The sequence below is a fragment of the Ictalurus punctatus genome, chromosome 14 (assembly GCF_001660625.3).
Source record: "Ictalurus punctatus breed USDA103 chromosome 14, Coco_2.0, whole genome shotgun sequence".
NCBI lineage: Eukaryota > Metazoa > Chordata > Actinopteri > Siluriformes > Ictaluridae > Ictalurus > Ictalurus punctatus.
In genome coordinates, this window is record NC_030429.2 from 27347977 (window position 1) to 27367254 (window position 19278).

General features: G+C 38.7%; 2 protein-coding genes and 1 long non-coding RNA gene across 37 annotated transcripts in view; 1 reads left to right on the plus strand and 2 right to left on the minus strand.

Annotated features, from left to right (window-relative positions):
- The window catches only part of LOC108274794 (uncharacterized), a 588939-nt gene that overhangs the window by 354936 nt on the left and 214725 nt on the right, over positions 1-19278 (minus strand). The window lies entirely within an intron of this gene.
- LOC108261135 (uncharacterized) overlaps positions 1-19278 on the minus strand; it is a 278821-nt gene that overhangs the window by 83641 nt on the left and 175902 nt on the right. The gene's annotated exons all lie outside the window — the stretch shown is intronic.
- LOC108261310 (uncharacterized) lies at positions 7851-10476 on the plus strand. 2 transcript variants are annotated; one of them, XM_017462221.3, is made up of 5 exons: positions 7851-8183; positions 8352-8705; positions 9315-9476; positions 9712-9746; positions 9860-10476. In XM_017462221.3, exons 1-5 carry the CDS (start codon positions 8141-8143, stop codon positions 9914-9916), a joined length of 651 nt encoding a protein of 216 aa, XP_017317710.1. In that variant the 5' UTR covers positions 7851-8140; the 3' UTR covers positions 9917-10476. The 2 variants fall into 2 exon arrangements, with proteins under 2 accessions (XP_017317710.1, XP_053541850.1); XM_053685875.1 differs by lacking the exons at positions 9712-9746; positions 9860-10476 and having other exon boundaries at positions 9315-9698.

Genomic DNA, 19278 nt, shown 5'->3' on the forward strand with positions numbered 1-19278 from the left:
GGCTGGAAGAAGAAAGTCATACATATAAATCTGAGTCCACAGAACAGGACAGGTCTTGAACTTTATTTTATATCTTTATTTGAAGAGAGATTAAATGTCAGTTATCAGATTCTGATGGAGGGTTAAATCTTTCTTCTAATCCCTGTAAAACTCTTTAGATTTTAATACGGTCTGTTAAACCTGACTGCAAATTAATTCTAAGAAATTATAGATTTATAATAGACATATTAAACATTACAGCATTTTGTTATTACTCCTCACTGAACATAGCAGATGAGAATATTAAGTGAGATCTTGTGTCTCAGTTCAGAAGAAAAAGAATCGATTGTATTTTACCCAGTTGTTGGTTATTTCCTGTTCAGGACATGTGGTTTTAGTATCATTGTGGTTTCAGCGTTTGATCAAAACAGGGCCTCAGAACCACAGTAACGTGTTTTATTCGGTTTCTGAATTCTCGATAAAGGTTTTCAGTATAATCCCCCATTAGAGCATTTAGACAATGAGTATTCATTATAGCATGATCTACATTGTGTATTTTGCTCCCTGATTAACAACCAACGTTCAGGAGTTCATACTGCAGATCCACTTCCTGTTAGACTTCTTCAGCAAGCACCACTTACACTCAAATATATTCAAGGGCGTAACCGTGGTATGGACCATGTTGGGGGTCCAAGTTCATCCAAAGTTTGATACTGAAAATTTGTATATTTAGAACATAGTTGTATGATTACAGTTATCGTTTGAATTCAGGTGATGTCTGAGTGATAGAAGCTCCCACAGCCTGGGGAAACTGTAGGGTGCTGTGGACGTTCTGTGGGCAGATGTATTCCCTGCTCCATAACCTACCATGAAACCCACCACAACAAGTCGAGATGAGCTAAGATGTGTGCAGGCAAACCACACACGCTAACATTTAAATACACAATCACGACTTTTAAACAAACCGAGAAAGGACGGCTACCTATGAAACTAAATTCAACACTATATATGTTGTGAATACAATTTCCCCACGGATGATTCCAAGCAATGCTGTGCTGCCTGCATCGTGACGAGGTACCATTATTTTCCCAGAAGAGCAATGACTGACTCAGATGATCATTTTAATTTGATAAACTGAATATTGTGTTTGTGAAACTGGTGTAATTTATTTGGTGGGTCCTGTTATGATCTGCTGCAGGTCAGACCACAACATTTCATACCAAAGCAACTCTCTCTCTCTCTCTCTCTCTCTCTCTCTCTCTCTCTCACACACACACACACACACACACACTCACACACACACACACACAGAGTACTAAATAGTCAGATTTTTATTCTGATTTCTGGGACAGTGAGTGTAAGTGTAAATTAGTAAAGAATGAACAGTCAGTGATGTTTATATTCTCTGTACAGTCTATCAGTGATTTTATGTATCTCTGATTCCACTTAATTATTTAAATCAGTAAGATTACTGAGTGCCTCTGTATTCAGAAGGTACGTCCTGATCTGTTCTTTTCTTCTACCCAGTTGTGGGCTATTTCCTGTTCACAGTGTGTGGTTATTAACATCACCACAGAACTGCATGGTGTCATTACTCTTTCATGCAGAGCAGATCTTCCTCAGTTTCTGTATTCTCAATTCCCTATAAGAATATTTAACATGATTAATTGGCTTTTTTGTTGAGGTGTGTAGGGGAGAGCGGGCACAACCTAACACTTTTTGCTTTCTCACATTTGTGGAAAATTACTTAGGGTTCAACGCATTTTTCTTTTTTTTTTTTACATTAATTTTTATAAATGTCTAGTACAAATATTTTGTCTTTTTAAAAAAAAATATAAAAAATACATGTACACTTTTCATTATTTAACCAGAAAGAAGAGAAGTGAAATGTTAGAAGGTGCCCCATAGGTGGGTCACATTGTAACATGTGGGGGTCATTTTAACCATATGACAGTTTAAAATCCCCCTCTAACAATTTAATCTGATTTAATTAAAAACATACACGATAAACTATGATATTATGTCAGTAAAACATTTATTAACTTATAAACTCATAGTCTTATGAAATAATGTACATTTACATACAACAAGTTTTAATGCTTGACAACGAACACAGAACAAAGACAACATAATCAAGACAAAGTCTGCGTCTGAAATCGCTTACTGTGACAGTACCTACTGCACGGCCATTGAAACAGTACGCACTAATCAGTATGTGTGTGTAGTATGAATACAATCCTGGACATACTACATCTGCCATGTTGGCATTGTCATGTGACCTTCAACATCATCATAAACACAAAAATCTTAAAGGGACCACCAGATTAAAGCAACCGCTATAACGGCAAAATGATTTATATCATTCTTACAGTTTTCATCTGCGTTTACAGTGTTTGTGAGGACAGCACAGCGGGGACACCGGGCAGCTGCTCGGAGATCACGACTTCACAAGAGGGTTTTTTTCACATTTTATTTTATTTTTATTTTTTTTGTTGCTTTTTTAATGTAAGTATTAGCACATATCTGTCTAAAATTGACCTCAGATTTGGTTCCTCGACTCCCCCACACACAAAGGGCTTTGTTAATAGAATAATGACTAATGCCAACGAATTTAATTTAATTTATTTACTGTATTTGTCATACCACACAGCTATACAGGAATGAATGAATGAATGAATGAATGAACACATACACTAACCAAACACAGCAAATAAAAATGTATGCATCTATAGGCAAGCAAAAAATAATAATAAATGAATTTACAAAAAAAATCAGTAAACATGAATAAAAATGAAAGATTAAATGAATACAAAAAAGCAAACTTATTCAAATGAACTATTCTAACAAACTATATACATATTTACAGACTGTGAGCCCCACATCCTACAGCTACCTCAACACAGCTGTGCCAATCCTGCAGCTGTATTTTGATGAGGCAGCTGACCTTCGCTGTGAACTCCGGCTTTCTCAGTAGTTCATCAAGGCCCTCATCACTGCCCTAAAGTCCAATTCCAAATAGGAATTTTTGAGGAGAGTGATTGCTTTCCCCACCGCAGATGACCTGGAGGCAGTTGGTGCAGGTTTTGCACAGCTGGTCGGGTCTCCATCGTTCTGTGTGGCAGGTGGCGCAAGAGACAGCTGTCACATCCGAATTAAACCACCAGCAAATAACTCTCAATGTTATTTCAGTAGGAAGCTGTTCCACTCAGTCCTGTTGCAGGACATCACCGACCACCAGGGGAATCTCATGGAAATCTTTGTCTGGTATCGTGGATCTGTCCTTGATGCCAGGGTGCTGAAGAACAGCCCTGTGTACACAGGCAGGCTGTACCCTCCTGCAGGAAGGTATCTCGTGCGCAGAACATGGTTACGCGAGCCTTTGGGATGCTCAAAACACGCTGGTGCTCCAAGTAAGTCCTGCCTTCATGCCAGAAGTTGTTGCGTGCTCTGCGGTGCTCCACAATCTCTAATCGCCAGGGGATCTCAGAACTGCAGTGTTCGCATCCGCCAGCCACTTCCACACTGCCATGGGCTGTGTGTGAACGTGTATCTAGCCACAGTTCTTCTAAATTCTATGATTGTTGCTTGTGTGATTGTTCAATTTTTCAAACTTTAAAATCTTATGTCATTAACCTATTTACCCTGGGGTACATTTTTCATTTCCAGCTTAATTTTTCTCAACTTAAATGCTTTTTCTTATCCATATACAGTGGAATGAATGCACAGTTTGCAACATCAAACAAAGTTTATTTTGGATTAGAAATTATTCAGCCATGATACAAAATACAACATTGATGTGATTCTGGTTAAAGTTGAGTGTTTAAGCCTTCAAATGATACCATCAATGACTGTATATGGGGTTACTCTGCATTTCCAAAAGCTATCGCCATTGTAGGTGTTTTCTACAGGAGTCTTCACCGTCACTAACAAATTCAGGAACTCTTTCCCCTACAGCCTACTTAATGCTGAACACAGAAAAGAAAACTTTTTCTGCTCTATTTTTTATGACATTTTGTTCCTTATCCAGAGCGACTTACCTTTTTTTCTCATTTATATAACTGAGCAGTTGAGGGTTAAGGTCAAGCTTCCACAGCTGGGATATGAACTCACAACCTTCCAGTCAGTATCATCTAAACCACTTCAGTCCACTGAAATGGAAACTTGCTACTTTACCACAGCTCACTGTATACTGCACCTTCTTTGCACCTCATAACACCCCCCCCCCCCCCCCCCTCTCTCTCCGGTCTCTTCTTTCTTCCCTTTCTCTGGCCTCCACTTCTTGCCTCTCATGTCTCTTCCTTTCTCTTCTTTCTTCTCTCTCCTCCATTTCTCTCCATCTTCTCTCATCGCTTTCAGCTGTCTCTCTCTCTCAGCTTCCCTCTTCTCCATCTCCATGATCAGTTCCTCAATTCCAGCCTTTTTCCCTTTTCTGTGTGTCCTTTCCTGCTCTGGATTCGCTGAGGGTGGCATCTTGCCCAGATGAGGCAGTAAGGCTGGGTGGTGTTATAGAGGATCTACCACCTCTATTGCCTCATCCATGGCAAGATACCATTTCCAGGATGCTACTGTAACCTTACTACCTACTACAAACATAATGCAAGGGCAGTTATGTTTTTTGACAAATCAAAGCTTTGTTTGTTGCACAGCAGTAACAGAATCTGCTTACTTTGTATTTCTGTTTTAATTATTCCCCTTTTTCTTGATTTAGACCGCCGTCACCTTCCCCTGTAGACTGTGTTCTGTCACAAAAATACACATAAATCAAAAATTTAAAAAGTGTAACTCAAGCTCTGGTTGACATTTTAGTGACTACTACCACAATGTAAATAGTGTTAGTATAAATTCCCCCCTTCTTTTCCCATTTTTTATTCTCTACTTTCTCAGATCCTTTGATGGTGGCATTTTGCTTCCTGGTGAAGAGGACTCCATTAAACACTTTCCACTGGATAAGCATCAGAGTGTGCTCATCAGTCCCGGTAACATCCACACATTACTTAATATTAATTGTTCGATTTAGGCTCTGTATTCTAACAATTGACAAGCTACATAATAGCTATTTGTTGACAGTATCTCATTTCTAGCCTTCTAGCCGACACAAATTTACCCCAGTTTCACACCACCTGTAATGATGGACAAAACAGCTAGTAAATTCACGTCGCGAGACGTAAGGGAGTAGAGTACGGAAGCAGGTGAAGACGTATTTATTTAATGGCAGGCAGACAAATCCTATATCTACCATAATACTCGGCGAGGTGTACACGGCGCGAGCGGTACATATCCCCAATATAATCAGCCCTATAGAACCCAATAGAACCAGTTTCTGCACTCTTTTTAATGCACTACTTTGTTGTAGGCTACAGAGTGTCCATTCTTTCAGCAGTCAGTTACAGGCCCAACATCGGCTATTCAAGGGGGGGTCAACGATGACCACATCAAAATATTTTTATTTTAATAATTTATTTATTTAAAGTTATATTGTGCCTTGTTGGTAGCCTGTGCCTGCTGGAATGAAAAAAAATGTTCAGTGTTAAATAAATATTTTGAAATTGTAGTTTTTGTAATTGATGTTTTTCTTTGAAAAGCAAGACAAAACAGTAAAAAGCACATTTTGACTATTTAATTAGTGCAATGGTGAAAAAATGGTAAAATAAATGGAAAAAAACATGAAAAAACGTGTTCGTTTTATGGCCTTCGGCTTTCGGACAAGTTTTTCATTATATTCGGTTTCGGCTTCGGCCAAGAATTTTCATTTCGGTGCATCCCTAGCTGTGACAACTGTTTTCTTGTTTAAACCTTGAACAAGTTAACAATTTCTACTGTTATTGTTACAAGTCCTGTTTAAAAAGAGCCGACGCTGTCTTCTGACATTTTTTTCTGAGGTTGTCTGCACCAGTCCTGTTGCAGTATGGGATTTTTTGACTTGCGTACTGTACATCAGTTGCATACTGCAAAATCTCACCAGAAGCAGTACACCATCCGAGTATTTCTCACCTACAGTTTCTCACCTACTGGGAATTCAGATATAGTACCCCTCTGCCGTACTGCTTTTCGCCTACTGTGTATCCAAGGAGATAACACACAGGTACACTCCTGTCTGTCTTCCTCAGCCTGTTTCTCATACTGCACAATAAAGTCATTAAAGTTAATTGTGTGAATTTAGAAGGCTAACTACACAGAATAGCATAGTCTCTTCTAATAGTTTTAACACAGCGTTACAACCTTCCCCCTGTTCAGAACTGAGAATCTGCCTCTGTGTTTCAACTATTGATGACTAGCCTGTACTAGTTTTGTGTACTTTTTCTGTCAGGGAATGAGAGGTGAGACGGATGCAGCTGCAGTTAAAGCGTTGTATCTTTATTCAGAGGCAGGCAGACAAATCCAAGAACGTTCAGCAAGATCAAGTTCAACACACAGGTTAAAGCCAGGCGATGAACAGACACGGTCAACTGGACTAAGGCGAAACACTAGCAGACATCAAGAAACAAAGGCTTAGTACAGACAGGCGGGGAAACACTGAACAATAATTCATGTGGAACAGAGAAACACAAGGGTTTAAATAAACTAATAAACTAATTACAAAATAACAAACTAATTAAAGGGTGAACTGAAAACAATGTAATTGTAACAATGTGCACAACTCAATTTGGATGAAAGGTTAAGAAGGTTAAGGTTAGAGGTGGGGTTAGCATGGTGGGGTTAGCATGGTGGGTTAGCATTAATAAGACAAACGATGTCAGCAGCATATTGGATAAGTTAATGGAACAGGATGTAGGGAGTCGTGGCTAAAAGTTAAAAGGGACAGGTAGTGAGAACACGTACTAGAAATAGAAGGGTTTAAAAAACATCACAAGTTCACTGAGGATGTACGTGAGAAATGGCCGAATGTGTTTATTTTACAGCTGCTGTTTGGTGAGATCATATATATTAGTAAATTACTGGATAGAAGTAAAGTATAGTAATAAAAACTTCTAATTCATACTCTAAAGAAGTAAGTGCACTATATGTGAGATAAAATGCTTCTTAATGACTGTGTAGATGGTTTATAGAGTAAGACTGTCTATAAAACAGTGTGTGTTGTGTTGTTATAGTAAAATACTAAGTGGTGGTGTGGTGTGATGAAGCAGAGTAACCACCTCAGAGTTTATTATTTTCCCATAACAGCACGTCCCCAAGTGTGTTCTTCATGTTCTATCAGCAATTTGACAACATTTATTGTTCTTAAAATTTATTAGAGACAACACATCAAACTTTTTTATCTAGTTACATTCCCGGGAGAAAAAAAATAAGGGCCAGGCCAAAAATGGCAAAGTATTAAGCTTTTAATGATCTTAACAACAAATCATTGTTCAGGAAATTAGCGTGAATTAAACAAATAGATAAAGTAACTTGGTATGGAAAAACTTTTCCATTTGATTTCTATAAATGTTTAAACTTTGTAGGTAAAGTTGTGAACATCTTTTTATTTTTTATTTTATTTTTACTTTATTTAAATTTTTTATACCCAGACATGTTAGTTTGAATTTTACATCGAACATTTGAATCATTTTCATGATTTTACTTTTGCGTACAAGAAGAATATAAGGGAAAATTTGATCACAACGGCCATTAATCTGCTGTCGGGGAACACGTCAAACTACCGATCAAAGACTACAGATTTTGGCCCAGGATTATAGGAATCTTTTAGGATTCTCAAAATTAGTCTCAGACATTTATTCATTTATTCATCAGACGACTAAATCGTGGTCAAAATCGTACAGTGTGAACCGGCTTAAGTATTTATACTCAGCTGTAGCTTATAAATCCAAACATTTCTGCATATTGCAGCTAAATATCAGTTAAAACAATATTATTTAATATTTATTCTGCTAGCATGGATCTGTCCCTCTTCTGACATACGCTCAGGGTCTTATTGTGGTAAAATGTTTTTCCTTCAGCCTGCTAGGATGTTCATGTTAGCATTGTTGGTGGATCGTGTAAAGAAAATAAACTGATAAAATGATGAATGTGCTCGGATCTGTACGCACCGTCTAAGAAGAACACCGGTGATGTGAGCAGATTATTGGACTGACAAAATACAGAACAGGATGTAGGACCGTGTGGCTAAAAGCAGGTGTGAAACAGCAGCACTTGTCCTCAGAGCGCTGGAGGGAGTGTGTGAGAAATGGCCAAACTCCTGTCTACATTTCTTCTACAGATGCTGTTTGGTGAGTTCATACACACATTAGCAGATGATCAGATAGTAAACTATAAAAGACTGTTATTAGCCGCTGTAGCTGTGAAAGCGTGAGTAATGTTCAGGACTCTGAATGTATTAATGCACTACAGCTGGTTTGGACAGTGATGATGAATCTGCTCTCTTGTTGTTCCTTCAGGTTTCTTTACACCGTGTCTCCTTGAGATCGCTTCAACTGATCATTTATCTGTCCCTCCTGGAGAGAACGTCACCCTGCTCTGTAACATCACTAATTATTCTGAGATATCGTGGTATCGACTGAGATCTGAGGAGGTGAAGCTGCTGATATCTGCTGAGAAATCTAAGCTGAAGAAAACCTTTTTCCTCCGTTATAATGTGAACGAGAGTCACTTTGATATGACAGAAAGCAGCAGTTCAGTCAGTTTAGTGATTATTGGAGTTAGAGAGACAGATCTGGGATTTTATTTCTGTGGAGGTCGAAACGACGCAACACACATTCAGTTTGGGAAACTCATCAGACTGGACTTTACAGGTGGGTGCCAATACTTTATTCAGTCTGATTATTGCTATTTAATTTAGTTTTAGTTCGTGTGTTTATTTTTCATAATATTATTGATATCTTGTGTATTATTTCAAGGATTATTTTTATGAACAAACAGTAAAATCTCGTGCACCTGACACTCCAGACTTTTTAAAGTTCTGCTAATCTGGACATTATTTCCTCTCTGGCTTCGTTTTCTTCAAGAGTTCTTTATTTTGTTCAGCCACACTTTAAAGAGCAGTGTTGAGAATGTTGTTGAACTGTGAGGAGATCAGTTCAGTGTGGAGGAGAAAAGTGTTTCAAATAGTGACTCATGTCCCACATTCATGACTGAGAGAAACCTTAATAAAAGAAAAATATAAGGAGATATCAGTACAGATGTGGTGAGCTGAAACTACTGTGATGATTAATAAAGCAGAAAAGAAAACACTTTTCTCTCGGTTATTGTTGTTGTTGTTTATTGTTACACAGTGTATAAGTGACGGCCTGATCGTTGTGTGTTTAACTCTAAATTAAAGTTCTAAAAGATATCAGAATGTCATCTGAGACACTTTCCTCTCAGATACTTTACTGATATCTCTGTGTTCCTCTGTGTTTCAGCTGATCAGCATCATGAGACTAATCATTCAGGCACATTCCCTAACCCTCAGCACTCTGGTCTTACACACTGTGGAATTATTATTATAATCCTATCATGTGTGTGTGCGGTCTTTGTTTCAATAAGCATCATCTGCTCCTCTCTGTACTGTTCCACGCTACAAGGTGAGAACTTACAGCCTGAAGACCAACATTTACACCGTTCACCCTGTCACACACACTTCCCTTTATTTACGACACTTCCTGTTGTTCCAGGCCGTGCAGCAGCCCTTATACACTAGTGCAGAATGAATGTGTAATGAAAACGTTAGTGATTGTAAAAAGCTGTGTAGTGAAATCTGTGTGTTTGACATTTTTGAGATTGTCGTCTTTGTCCATGTTAAATTCTCTTATTTTTCAGATAAGTGTTCTTCCACTGGGGACTCAAACGAGAAGGTACCAGAAAAACGATGAAATGATGAAATGTAGTTGATGGAAGTCAGCGCTGAGATCATGTCACTATTAAAGCAGACTAATAATGTCACATTATCAGATGTTTCTCTCTGCAGGAAGTGGACCTGCACCTGTCTGATTTGACCTCTGTGACCTACACAAGTGTCTCCTGACGGCCCAGAAATCATCAGCAGCGTGAGGATCAGAATCAGCAGAGAACCTGCTACGACCCCATCGACCTCGCATACATCAAGTACTCACTAATAATCCGTGTGGTCTGAAGATTAATGACTTCCTGTTCTGTCCCCAAAAGCATGTTATCTGGGTGATTCCCCAACTGTGCCGTCATTCAGCTCTCATAATTCTTAAACTTCAATTTTTAAATAATTGTTCAACAATGAATCGAGGAAAACGTTCATTTAACTATTCAAAAATGTCTTGACTTCAAACAACAACAACAAAAAAATATTTACAAGGATTCTTTGGTACATTTTGCTCTTAAAAGAGTTCCAAGGTTAAAAGTAGTGATGTTAAAGCTTCATGAAGAGTTGAAGCATTAAAGCCAGATGTGTTGAAGATGTTTGTTTCTTTGGGCTATAAGTGCACACTAGAGCTCTAGTGGTTAAAAGACTTTAGTCCTGTGTAACATGTAACACTGCACTGTGTGTACAGGCCAATACGAAGTACATGACTGATATAATCAATATCAAATAAATGAATTCCTGAAGGTGAATTACTGTGTTTATTTTACTCCAGACAAAAGCCCAAAGCTTTATATAAACACACGTGAAACATGGACAGAGACGTGGTGCAGTTTCCTGCTTTTATTTCTGTCTTTTTTCTTTTTTTTAAATAAACATTATAATGCTAATAGTTGCACATTATTTGCACTGCTTTTATAGAACTTTAATCTGTTCTTGTCTATAAGATTAAAATATAGGGAGGAATATTATGTTTCAGCTGCTCAGTATTTCATTAAACAGGCAGTGAATGGCTCTATTGAGATTGAATATGGCTTGTACAAAGTCAGAGGGTGATGAGGTGTGTGTGTGTGTGTGTGTGTGTGTGTGTGTGTGTGTGTGTGTGTGTGTGTGTGTGTGTGTTTGGGAAAGTAACTATTTCTACCCTGTAATTAATCCAGATTAATTTAATAAAATACTGTAGTAACCTCAGGGCTAAAGCCACTACATCTTATTGTTAGCCAGTTATTTACCTTCTTTATTCTACACTTGATATAATTTTCTGCCCACTTTAAAATGCTACTCATTGCAGAATGTTGCCGGTAGGTGGCGATATTTACTGACTGGAAGAAAAAGTCATACATATAAATCTTAGTCCACAAAACAGGACAGGTCTTGAACTTTATTTTATATCTTTATTTGAAGAGAGATTAAATGTCAGTTATCAGATTCTGATGGAGGGTTAAATCTTTCTTCTAATCCCTTTAAAACTCTTTAGACTTTAATACGGTCTGTTAAACCTGACTGCAAATTAATTCTAAGAAATTATAGATTTATAATAGACATATTAAACATTACAGCATTGTGTTATTACTCCTCACTGAACATAGCAGATGAGAATATTAAGTGAGATCTTGTGTCTCAGTTCAGAAGAAAAAGAATCGATTGTATTTTACCCAGTTGTTGGTTATTTCCTGTTCAGGACATGTGGTTTTAGTATCATTGTGGTTTCAGCGTTTGATCAAAACGGGGCCTCAGAACCACAGTAACGTGTTTTATTCGGTTTCTGAATTCTAGATAAAGGTTTTCAGTATAATCCCCCATTAGAGCATTTAGACAATGAGTATTCATTATAGCACGATCTACATTGTGTATTTTGCTCCCTGATTAACAACCAACGTTCAGGAGTTCATACTGCAGATCCCCTTCCTGTTAAACGTCTTCAGCAAGCACCACTTACAGTCAAATATATTCAAGGGCGTAACCATGGTATGGACCATGTTGGGGGTCCAAGTTCATCCAAAGTTTGATACTGAAAATTTGTATATTTAGAACATAGTTGTATGATTACAGTTATCGTTTGAATTCAGGTGATGTCTGAGTGATAGAAGCTCCCACAGCCTGGGGAAACTGTAGGGTGCTGTGGACGTGCTGTGGGGAGATGTATTCTCTGCTCCATAACCTACCATGAAACCCACCACACCAAGTAGAGACGAGCTAAGATGTGTGCAGGCAAACCACACACGCTAACATTTAAACACGCAATCACGACTTTTAAACAAACTCAGAAAGGACGGCTACCTATGAAACTAAATTCAACACTATATATGTTGTGAATACAATTTCCCCACGGATGATTCCAAGCAATGCTGTGCTGCCTGCATCGTGACCAGGTGCCATTATGTTCCCAGAAGAGCAATGACAGGCTTAGATGATCATTTTAATTTGATAAACTGAATACTGTGTTTGTGTACCTGGTGTCATTTATTTGGTGGGTCCTGTTATGATCTGCTGCAGGTCAGACCACAACATTTCATACCAAAGCAACTCTCTCTCTCTCTCTCTCTCTCTCTCTCTCTCTCTCTCTCTCTCTCTCTCTCTCTCACACACACACACACACACACACACACACACACACACAGAGTACTAAATAGTCAGATTTTTATTCTGATTTCTGGGACAGTGAGTGTAAGTGTAAATTAGTAAAGAATGAACAGTCAGTGATGTTTATATTCTCTGTACAGTCTATCAGTGATTTTATGTATCTCTGATTCCACTTAATTATTTAAATCAGTAAGATTACTGAGTGCCTCTGTATTCAGAAGGTACGTCCTGATCTGTTCTTTTCTTCTACCCAGTTGTGGGCTATTTCCTGTTCACAGTGTGTGGTTATTAACATCACCACAGAACTGCATGGTGTCATTACTCTTTCATGCAGAGCAGATCTTCCTCAGTTTCTGTATTCTCAATTCCCTATAAGAATATTTAACATGATTACTTGGCTTTTTTGTTGAGATGTGTAGGGGAGAGCGGGCACAACCTAACACTTTTTGCTTTCTCACATTTGTGGAAAAGTACTTAGGGTTCAACGCATTTTTCTTTTCTTTTTTTACATTAATTTTATAAATGTCTGGTACAAATATTTTGTCTTTTTAAAAAAAAAAAAAAAATACATGTACACTTTTCATTATTTAGCCAGAAAGAAGAGAAGTGAAATGTTAGAAGGTGCCCCATAGGTGGGTCACATTGTAACATGTGGGGTTCATTTTAACCATATGACAGGTTAAAATCCCCCTCTAACAATTTAATCTGATTTAATTAAAATCATACACGATAAACTATGATATTATGTCAGTAAAACATTTATTAACTTATAAACTCATAAAGTCTTATGAAATAATGTACATTTACATACAACAAGTTTTAATGCTTGACAATGAACACAGAAAAAAGACACCATAATGAAGACAAAGTCTGCGTCTGAAATCGTTAACTGTGACAGTAACTACTGCACGGGCATTGAAACAGTACGCACTAATCAGTATGTGTGTGTAGTATGAATACAATCCTGGACATACATCTGCCATGTTGGCATTGTCATGTGACCTTCAACATCATCATAAACACAACAATCTTAAAGGGACCACCAGATTAAAGCAACCGCTATAACGGCAAAATGATTTATATCATTCTTGCAGTTTTCATCTGCGTTTACAGTGTTTGTGAGGACAGCACAGTGGGGACACCGGGCAGCTGCTCAGAGATCACGACTTCACAAAGAAGTTTTATTTTTTGGTAAATAAGTAAATAAATGGCGTGCTTATATAGCACTTTTATCCAAAGCGCTTTACACTGTGTCGCATTCACCCATTCACACACACACTCACATCAGGAGCAACTTGGGGTTCAGTGTCTTGCCCAAGGACACTTCCACATGTGGGCCTGGAATCGAGCCAGCAACCCTACGATTAGTGGACAACCCGCTCTACCACCTGAGCCACAGCCGCCCTTTATTAATGTAAGTATTAGCACCTATCTGTCTAAAATTTACCTCAGATTTGGTTCCTCGACTCACACAAAGGGCTTTGTTAACAGAATAATGACTAATGCCAACGAATTGAAATGAATTTATTTACTGTATTTGTCATACCACACGATTTATACACGAATGAATGAACACATACACTAACCACACACAGCAAATAAAAATGTATGCATCTATAGGGAAGCAAAAATAATAATGAGTGGATTAAAAAAATCAGTAAACATGAATAAAAATGAAAGATTAAATGAATACAAAAAAGCAAACTTATTCAAATGAACTATTCTAACAAACTATGTACATATTTACAGACTGTGAGCCCCACATGCTACAGCTACCTCAACATAGCTGTGCCAATCCTGCAGCTGTATTTTGATGAGGCAGCTGACCTTCGCTGTGAACTCCGGCTTTCTCAGTAGTCCATCAAGGCCCTCATCACTGCCCTAAAGTCCAATTCCAAATTGAGGAGAGTGATCGCTTTGCCCACCGCAGATGACCTGGAGGCAGTTGGTGCAGGTTTTGCACAGCTGGTCGGGTCTCCATTGTTCTGTGTGGCAGGTGGCGCAAGAGACAGCTGTCACATCCGAATTAAACCACCAGCAAATAACTCCCAATGTTATTTCAGTAGGAAGCTGTTCCACTCAGTCCTGTTGCAGGACATCACCAGCCACCAGGGGAATTTCATGGAAATCTTTGTCTGGTATCGTGGGTCTGTCCTTGATGCCAGGGTGCTGAAGAACAGCCCTGTGTACACAGGCAGGCTGTACCCTCCTGCAGGAAGGTGTCTCGTGCGCAGAACATGGTTACGTGAGCCTTTGGGATGCTCAAAACACGCTGGTGCTCCAAGTAAGTCCTGCCTTCATGCCAGAAGTTGTTGCGTGCTCTGCGGTGCTCCACAATCTCTAATCGCCAGGGGATCTCAGAGCTGCAGTGTTCGCATCCACCAGCCACTTCCACACTGCCATGGGCTGTGTGTGAACGTGTATCTAGCCACAGTTCTTCTAAATTCTATGACTGATGCTTGTGTGATTGTTCAATTTTTCAAACTTTAAAATCTTATGTCGTTAACCTATTTACCCTGGGGTACATTTTTCATTTCCACCTTAATTTTTCTCAACTTAAATGCTTTTTCTTATCCATATACAGTGGAATAAATTCACAGTTTGGTGTCATTTAAAGTAAAGTCCTCAAAATGGAACATCAAACAAAGTTTCTTTTGGATTAGAAATTATTCTGGCATGATGTTTATTCTCCATCGTGCTACTTTATGTAACAAATACAACATTGATGTGATTCTGGTTAAAGTTGAGTGTTTAAGCCTTCAAATGATACCATCAATGACTGTATATGGGGTTACTCTGCATTTCCAAAAGCTATCTCCATTGTAGGTGTTTTCTACAGGAGTCTTCACCGTCACACTAACAAATTCAGGAACTCTTTCCCCTACAGCCTACTTAATGCTGAACACAGAAAAGAAAACTTTTCCTGCTTTATTTTTTATGACATTTTGTTCCTTATCCAGAGCGACTTACCTTTTTTTCTCATTTATATAACTGAGCAGTTGAGGGTTAAGGCCAAGCTTCCACAGCTGGGATATGAACTCACAACCTTCCAGTCAGCATCATCTTAAACACTTCAGTCCACTGAAATGGAAATTTGCTACTTTACCACAGCTCACTGTATACTGCACCTTCTTTGCACCTCATCTCTCTCTCTCTCTCTCTCTCTCTCTCTCTCTCTCTCTCTCTCTCTCTCTCTCTCTCTCTCTCTCTCTCTCTTCTCCCGGTCTCTTCTTTCTTCCCTTTCTCTGGCCTCCACTTCTTGCCTCCCCTGTCATTCCCTTTCTCTTCTTTCTTCTCTCTCCTCCATTTCTCTCCATCTTCTCTCATCCCTTTCAGCTGTTTCTCTCTCTCAGCTCCCCTCTTCTCCATCTCCATGATCAGTTCTTCAATTCCAGCCTTTTTCCCTTTTCTGTGTGTCCTTTCCTGCTCTGGATTCACTGAGGGTGGCATCTTGGCCAGATGAGGCAGTAAGGCTGGGTGGTGTTATAGAGGATCTACCACCTCTATTGCCTCATCCATGGCAAGATACCATTTCCAGGATGCTACTGTAACCTTACTACCTACTACAAACATAATGCAAGGACAGTTATGTTTTTTGACAAATCAAAGCTTTGTTTGTTGCACAGCAGTAACAGAATCTGCTTACTTTGTATTTCTGTTTTAATTATTCCCCTTTTTCTTGATTTAGACCGCCGTCACCTTCCCCTGTAGACTGTGTTCTGTCACAAAAATACACAGAAATCAAGAATTTAAAAAGTGTAACTCAAGCTCTTGTTGACATTTTAGTGACTACTACCACAATGTAAATAGTGTTAGTATAAATTCCCCCCTTCTTTTCCCATTTTTTATTCTCTACTTTCTCAGATCCTTTGATGGTGGCATTTTGCTTCCTGGTGAAGAGGGCTCCATTAAACACTTTCCACTGGATAAGCATCAGAGTGTGCTCATCAGTCCCGGTAACATCCAAACATTACTTAATATTAATTGTTCGATTTAGGCTCTGTATTCTAACTATTGCCCTGCGATGGATTGTCACCCTGTCCAGGGTGTACCCCGCCTTGTGCCCCATGCTCCCTGGGATAGGCTCCAGGTTTCGCCATGTCCTTGAAAAGGATAAGCGGTATAGAAGATGGATGGATGGATAGATTCTAACTATTGACAAGCTGTATAATAGCTATTTGTTGACAGTATCTTATTTCTAGCCTTTTAGCCGACACAAATTTACCCCAGTTTCACACCACCTGTAATGATGGACAAAACAACTAGTTAATTCAAATGCGTATCAGGAAAGTTAACTGAATTAGTAATTCAATGTGGGCAATATTAACAGGCTGAGGTCAATACATTGCTGTTAGCTCGGCCGGTTAAGGCATGATGTAGATCATAAAAAAGGTCTCAAACGCTTTGAATAGGGATGCACCGAATGTTCGTCAACCGAAATTATTCGGCCGAAAATAGCAAAAAAAGCATTTCCGGTGTTCAGCTGAATAAGTAAAAAGGCCGAATAAATTTGACCGAACAATGACGTGTTTGATGACGTGACCAAATAGCCTAGCAACCAGAGTGAGACGCGCAAATGTCACAACCTCAATGAGTGGGCGCGCGCATGCACGAGCTGTGGACATGTGCGTTTGTTTTGTTTCTGTCACGTCGCGAGACGTAAGGGAGTAGAGTACGGAAGCAGGTGAAGACGTATTTATTTAAGGGCAGGCAGACAAATCCTATATCTACCATAATACTCGGCGAGGTGTACAGGGGCGCGAGCGGTACATATCCCCAATATAATCAGCCCTATAGAACCCAATAGACCCAGTTTCTGCACTCTTTTAATGCACTTTTAGTTGTAGTCTACAGAGTGTCCATTCTTTCAGCAGTCAGTTACAGGCCCAACATCGGCTATTCAAGGGGCTCAAAGATGACCACATCACAATATTTATATTTTAATAATTTATTTATTTAAAGTTATATTGTGCCTTGTTGGTAGCCTGTGCCTGCTGGAATGAAAAAAATGTTCAGTGTTAAATAAATATTTTGAAATTGTAGTTTTTGTAATTGATGTTTTTCTTTGAAAAGCAAGACAAAATAGTAAAAAGCACATTTTGACTATTTAATTAATGCAATGGTGAAAAAATGGTAAAATAAATGGAAAAAAACATGAAAAAACGTGTTCGGTTTATGGCCTCCGGCTTTTGGACAAGTTTTTCATTATATTCCGTTTCGGCTTCGGCCAAGAATTTTCATTTCGGTGCATCCCTAGCTGTGACAACTGTTTTCTTGTTTAAACCTTGAACAAGTTAACAATTTCTACTGTTATTGTTACGAGTCCTGTTTAAAAAGAGCCGACGCTGTCTTCTGACATTTTTTTCTGAGGTTGTCTGCACCAGTCCTGTTGCAGTATGGGATTTTTTGACTTGCGTACTGTACATCAGTTGCATACTGCAAAATCTCACCAGAAGCAGTACACCATCCGGGTATTTCTCACCTACAGTTTCTCACCTACTGGGAATTCAGATATACTACCCCTCTGCCATACTGCTTTTCCCCTACTGTGTATCCAAGGAGATAACACACAGGTACACCCCTGTCTGTCTTCCTCAGCCTGTTTCTCATACTGCACAATAAAGTCATTAAAGTTAATTGTGTGAATTTAGAAGGCTAACTACACAGAATAGCATAGTCTCTTCTAATAGTTTTAACACAGCGTTACAACCTTCCCTCTGTGCAGAACTGAGAATCGGACTCTGTGATTCAACTATTGATGACTAGCCTGTACTAGTTTTGTGTACTTTTTCTGTCAGGGAATGAGAGGTGAGACGGATGCAGCTGCAGTTAAAGCGTTGTATCTTTATTCAGAGGCAGGCAGACAAATCCAAGAACGTTCAGCAAGATCAAGTTCAACAAACAGGTTAAAGTCAGGCGATGAACAGACACGGTCAACTGGACTAAGGCGAAACACTAGCAGACATCAAGAAACAAAGGCTTAGTACAGACAGGCGGGGAAACACTGAACAGTAATTCATGTGGAACAGAGAAACACAAGGGTTTAAATAAACTAATAAACTAATTACAAAATAACAAACTAATTAAAGGGTGAACTGAAAACAATGTAATTGTAACAATGTGCACAACTCAATTTGCATGAAAGGTTAAGAAGGTTAAGGTTAGAGGTGGGGTTAGCATGGTGGGGTTAGCATGGTGGGGTTAGCATGGTGGGGTTAGCATTAATAAGACAAACGATGTCAGCAGCATACTGGATATGTTAATGGAACAGGATGTAGGGAGTCGTGGCTAAAAGTTAAAAGGGACAGGTAGTGAGAACACGTACTAGAAATAGAAGGGTTTAAAAAACATCACAAGTTCACTGAGGATGTACGTGAGAAATGGCCGAATGTGTTTATTTTACAGCTGCTGTTTGGTGAGATCATATATATTAGTAAATTACTGGATAGAAGTAAAGTATAGTAATAAAAACTTCTAATTCATACTCTAAAGAAGTAAGTGCACTATATGTGAGATAAAATGCTTCTTAATGACTGTATAGATGGTTTATAGAGTAAGACTGTCTATAAAACAGTGTGTGTTGTGTTGTTATAGTAAAATACTAAGTGGTGGTGTGGTGTGATGAAGCAGAGTAACCACCTCAGAGTTTATTATTTTCCCATAACAGCACGTCCCCAAGTGTGTTCTTCATGTTCTATCAGCAATTTGACAACATTTATTGTTCTTAAAATTTATTAGAGAACGTCACATCAAACTTTTTTTTCTAGTTGCATTCCCGGGAGAAAAAAAAATATGGGCCAGGCCAAAAATGGCAAAGTATTAAGCTTTTAATGATCTTAACAACAAATCATTGTTCAGGAAATTAGCGTGAATTAAACAAATAGATAAAGTAACTTGGTATGGAATAACTTTTCCATTTGATTTCTTTAAATGTTTAACTTTGTAGGTAAAGTTGTGAACATCTTTTTATT

What these genes read in the sequence shown, in the direction of transcription:
- LOC108261310 (XM_053685875.1), top strand. Translation starts at nt 8,141, where the DNA reads ATGGCCAAACTCCTGTCTACATTTCTTCTACAGATGCTGTTTG. An exon ending in TCTTCTACAGATGCTGTTTG is followed by an intron (nt 8,184 to 8,351) that starts GTGAGTTCATAC and finishes TTGTTCCTTCAG; the next exon opens with GTTTCTTTACACCGTGTCTC. An exon ending in CATCAGACTGGACTTTACAG is followed by an intron (nt 8,706 to 9,314) that starts GTGGGTGCCAAT and finishes TCTGTGTTTCAG; the next exon opens with CTGATCAGCATCATGAGACT.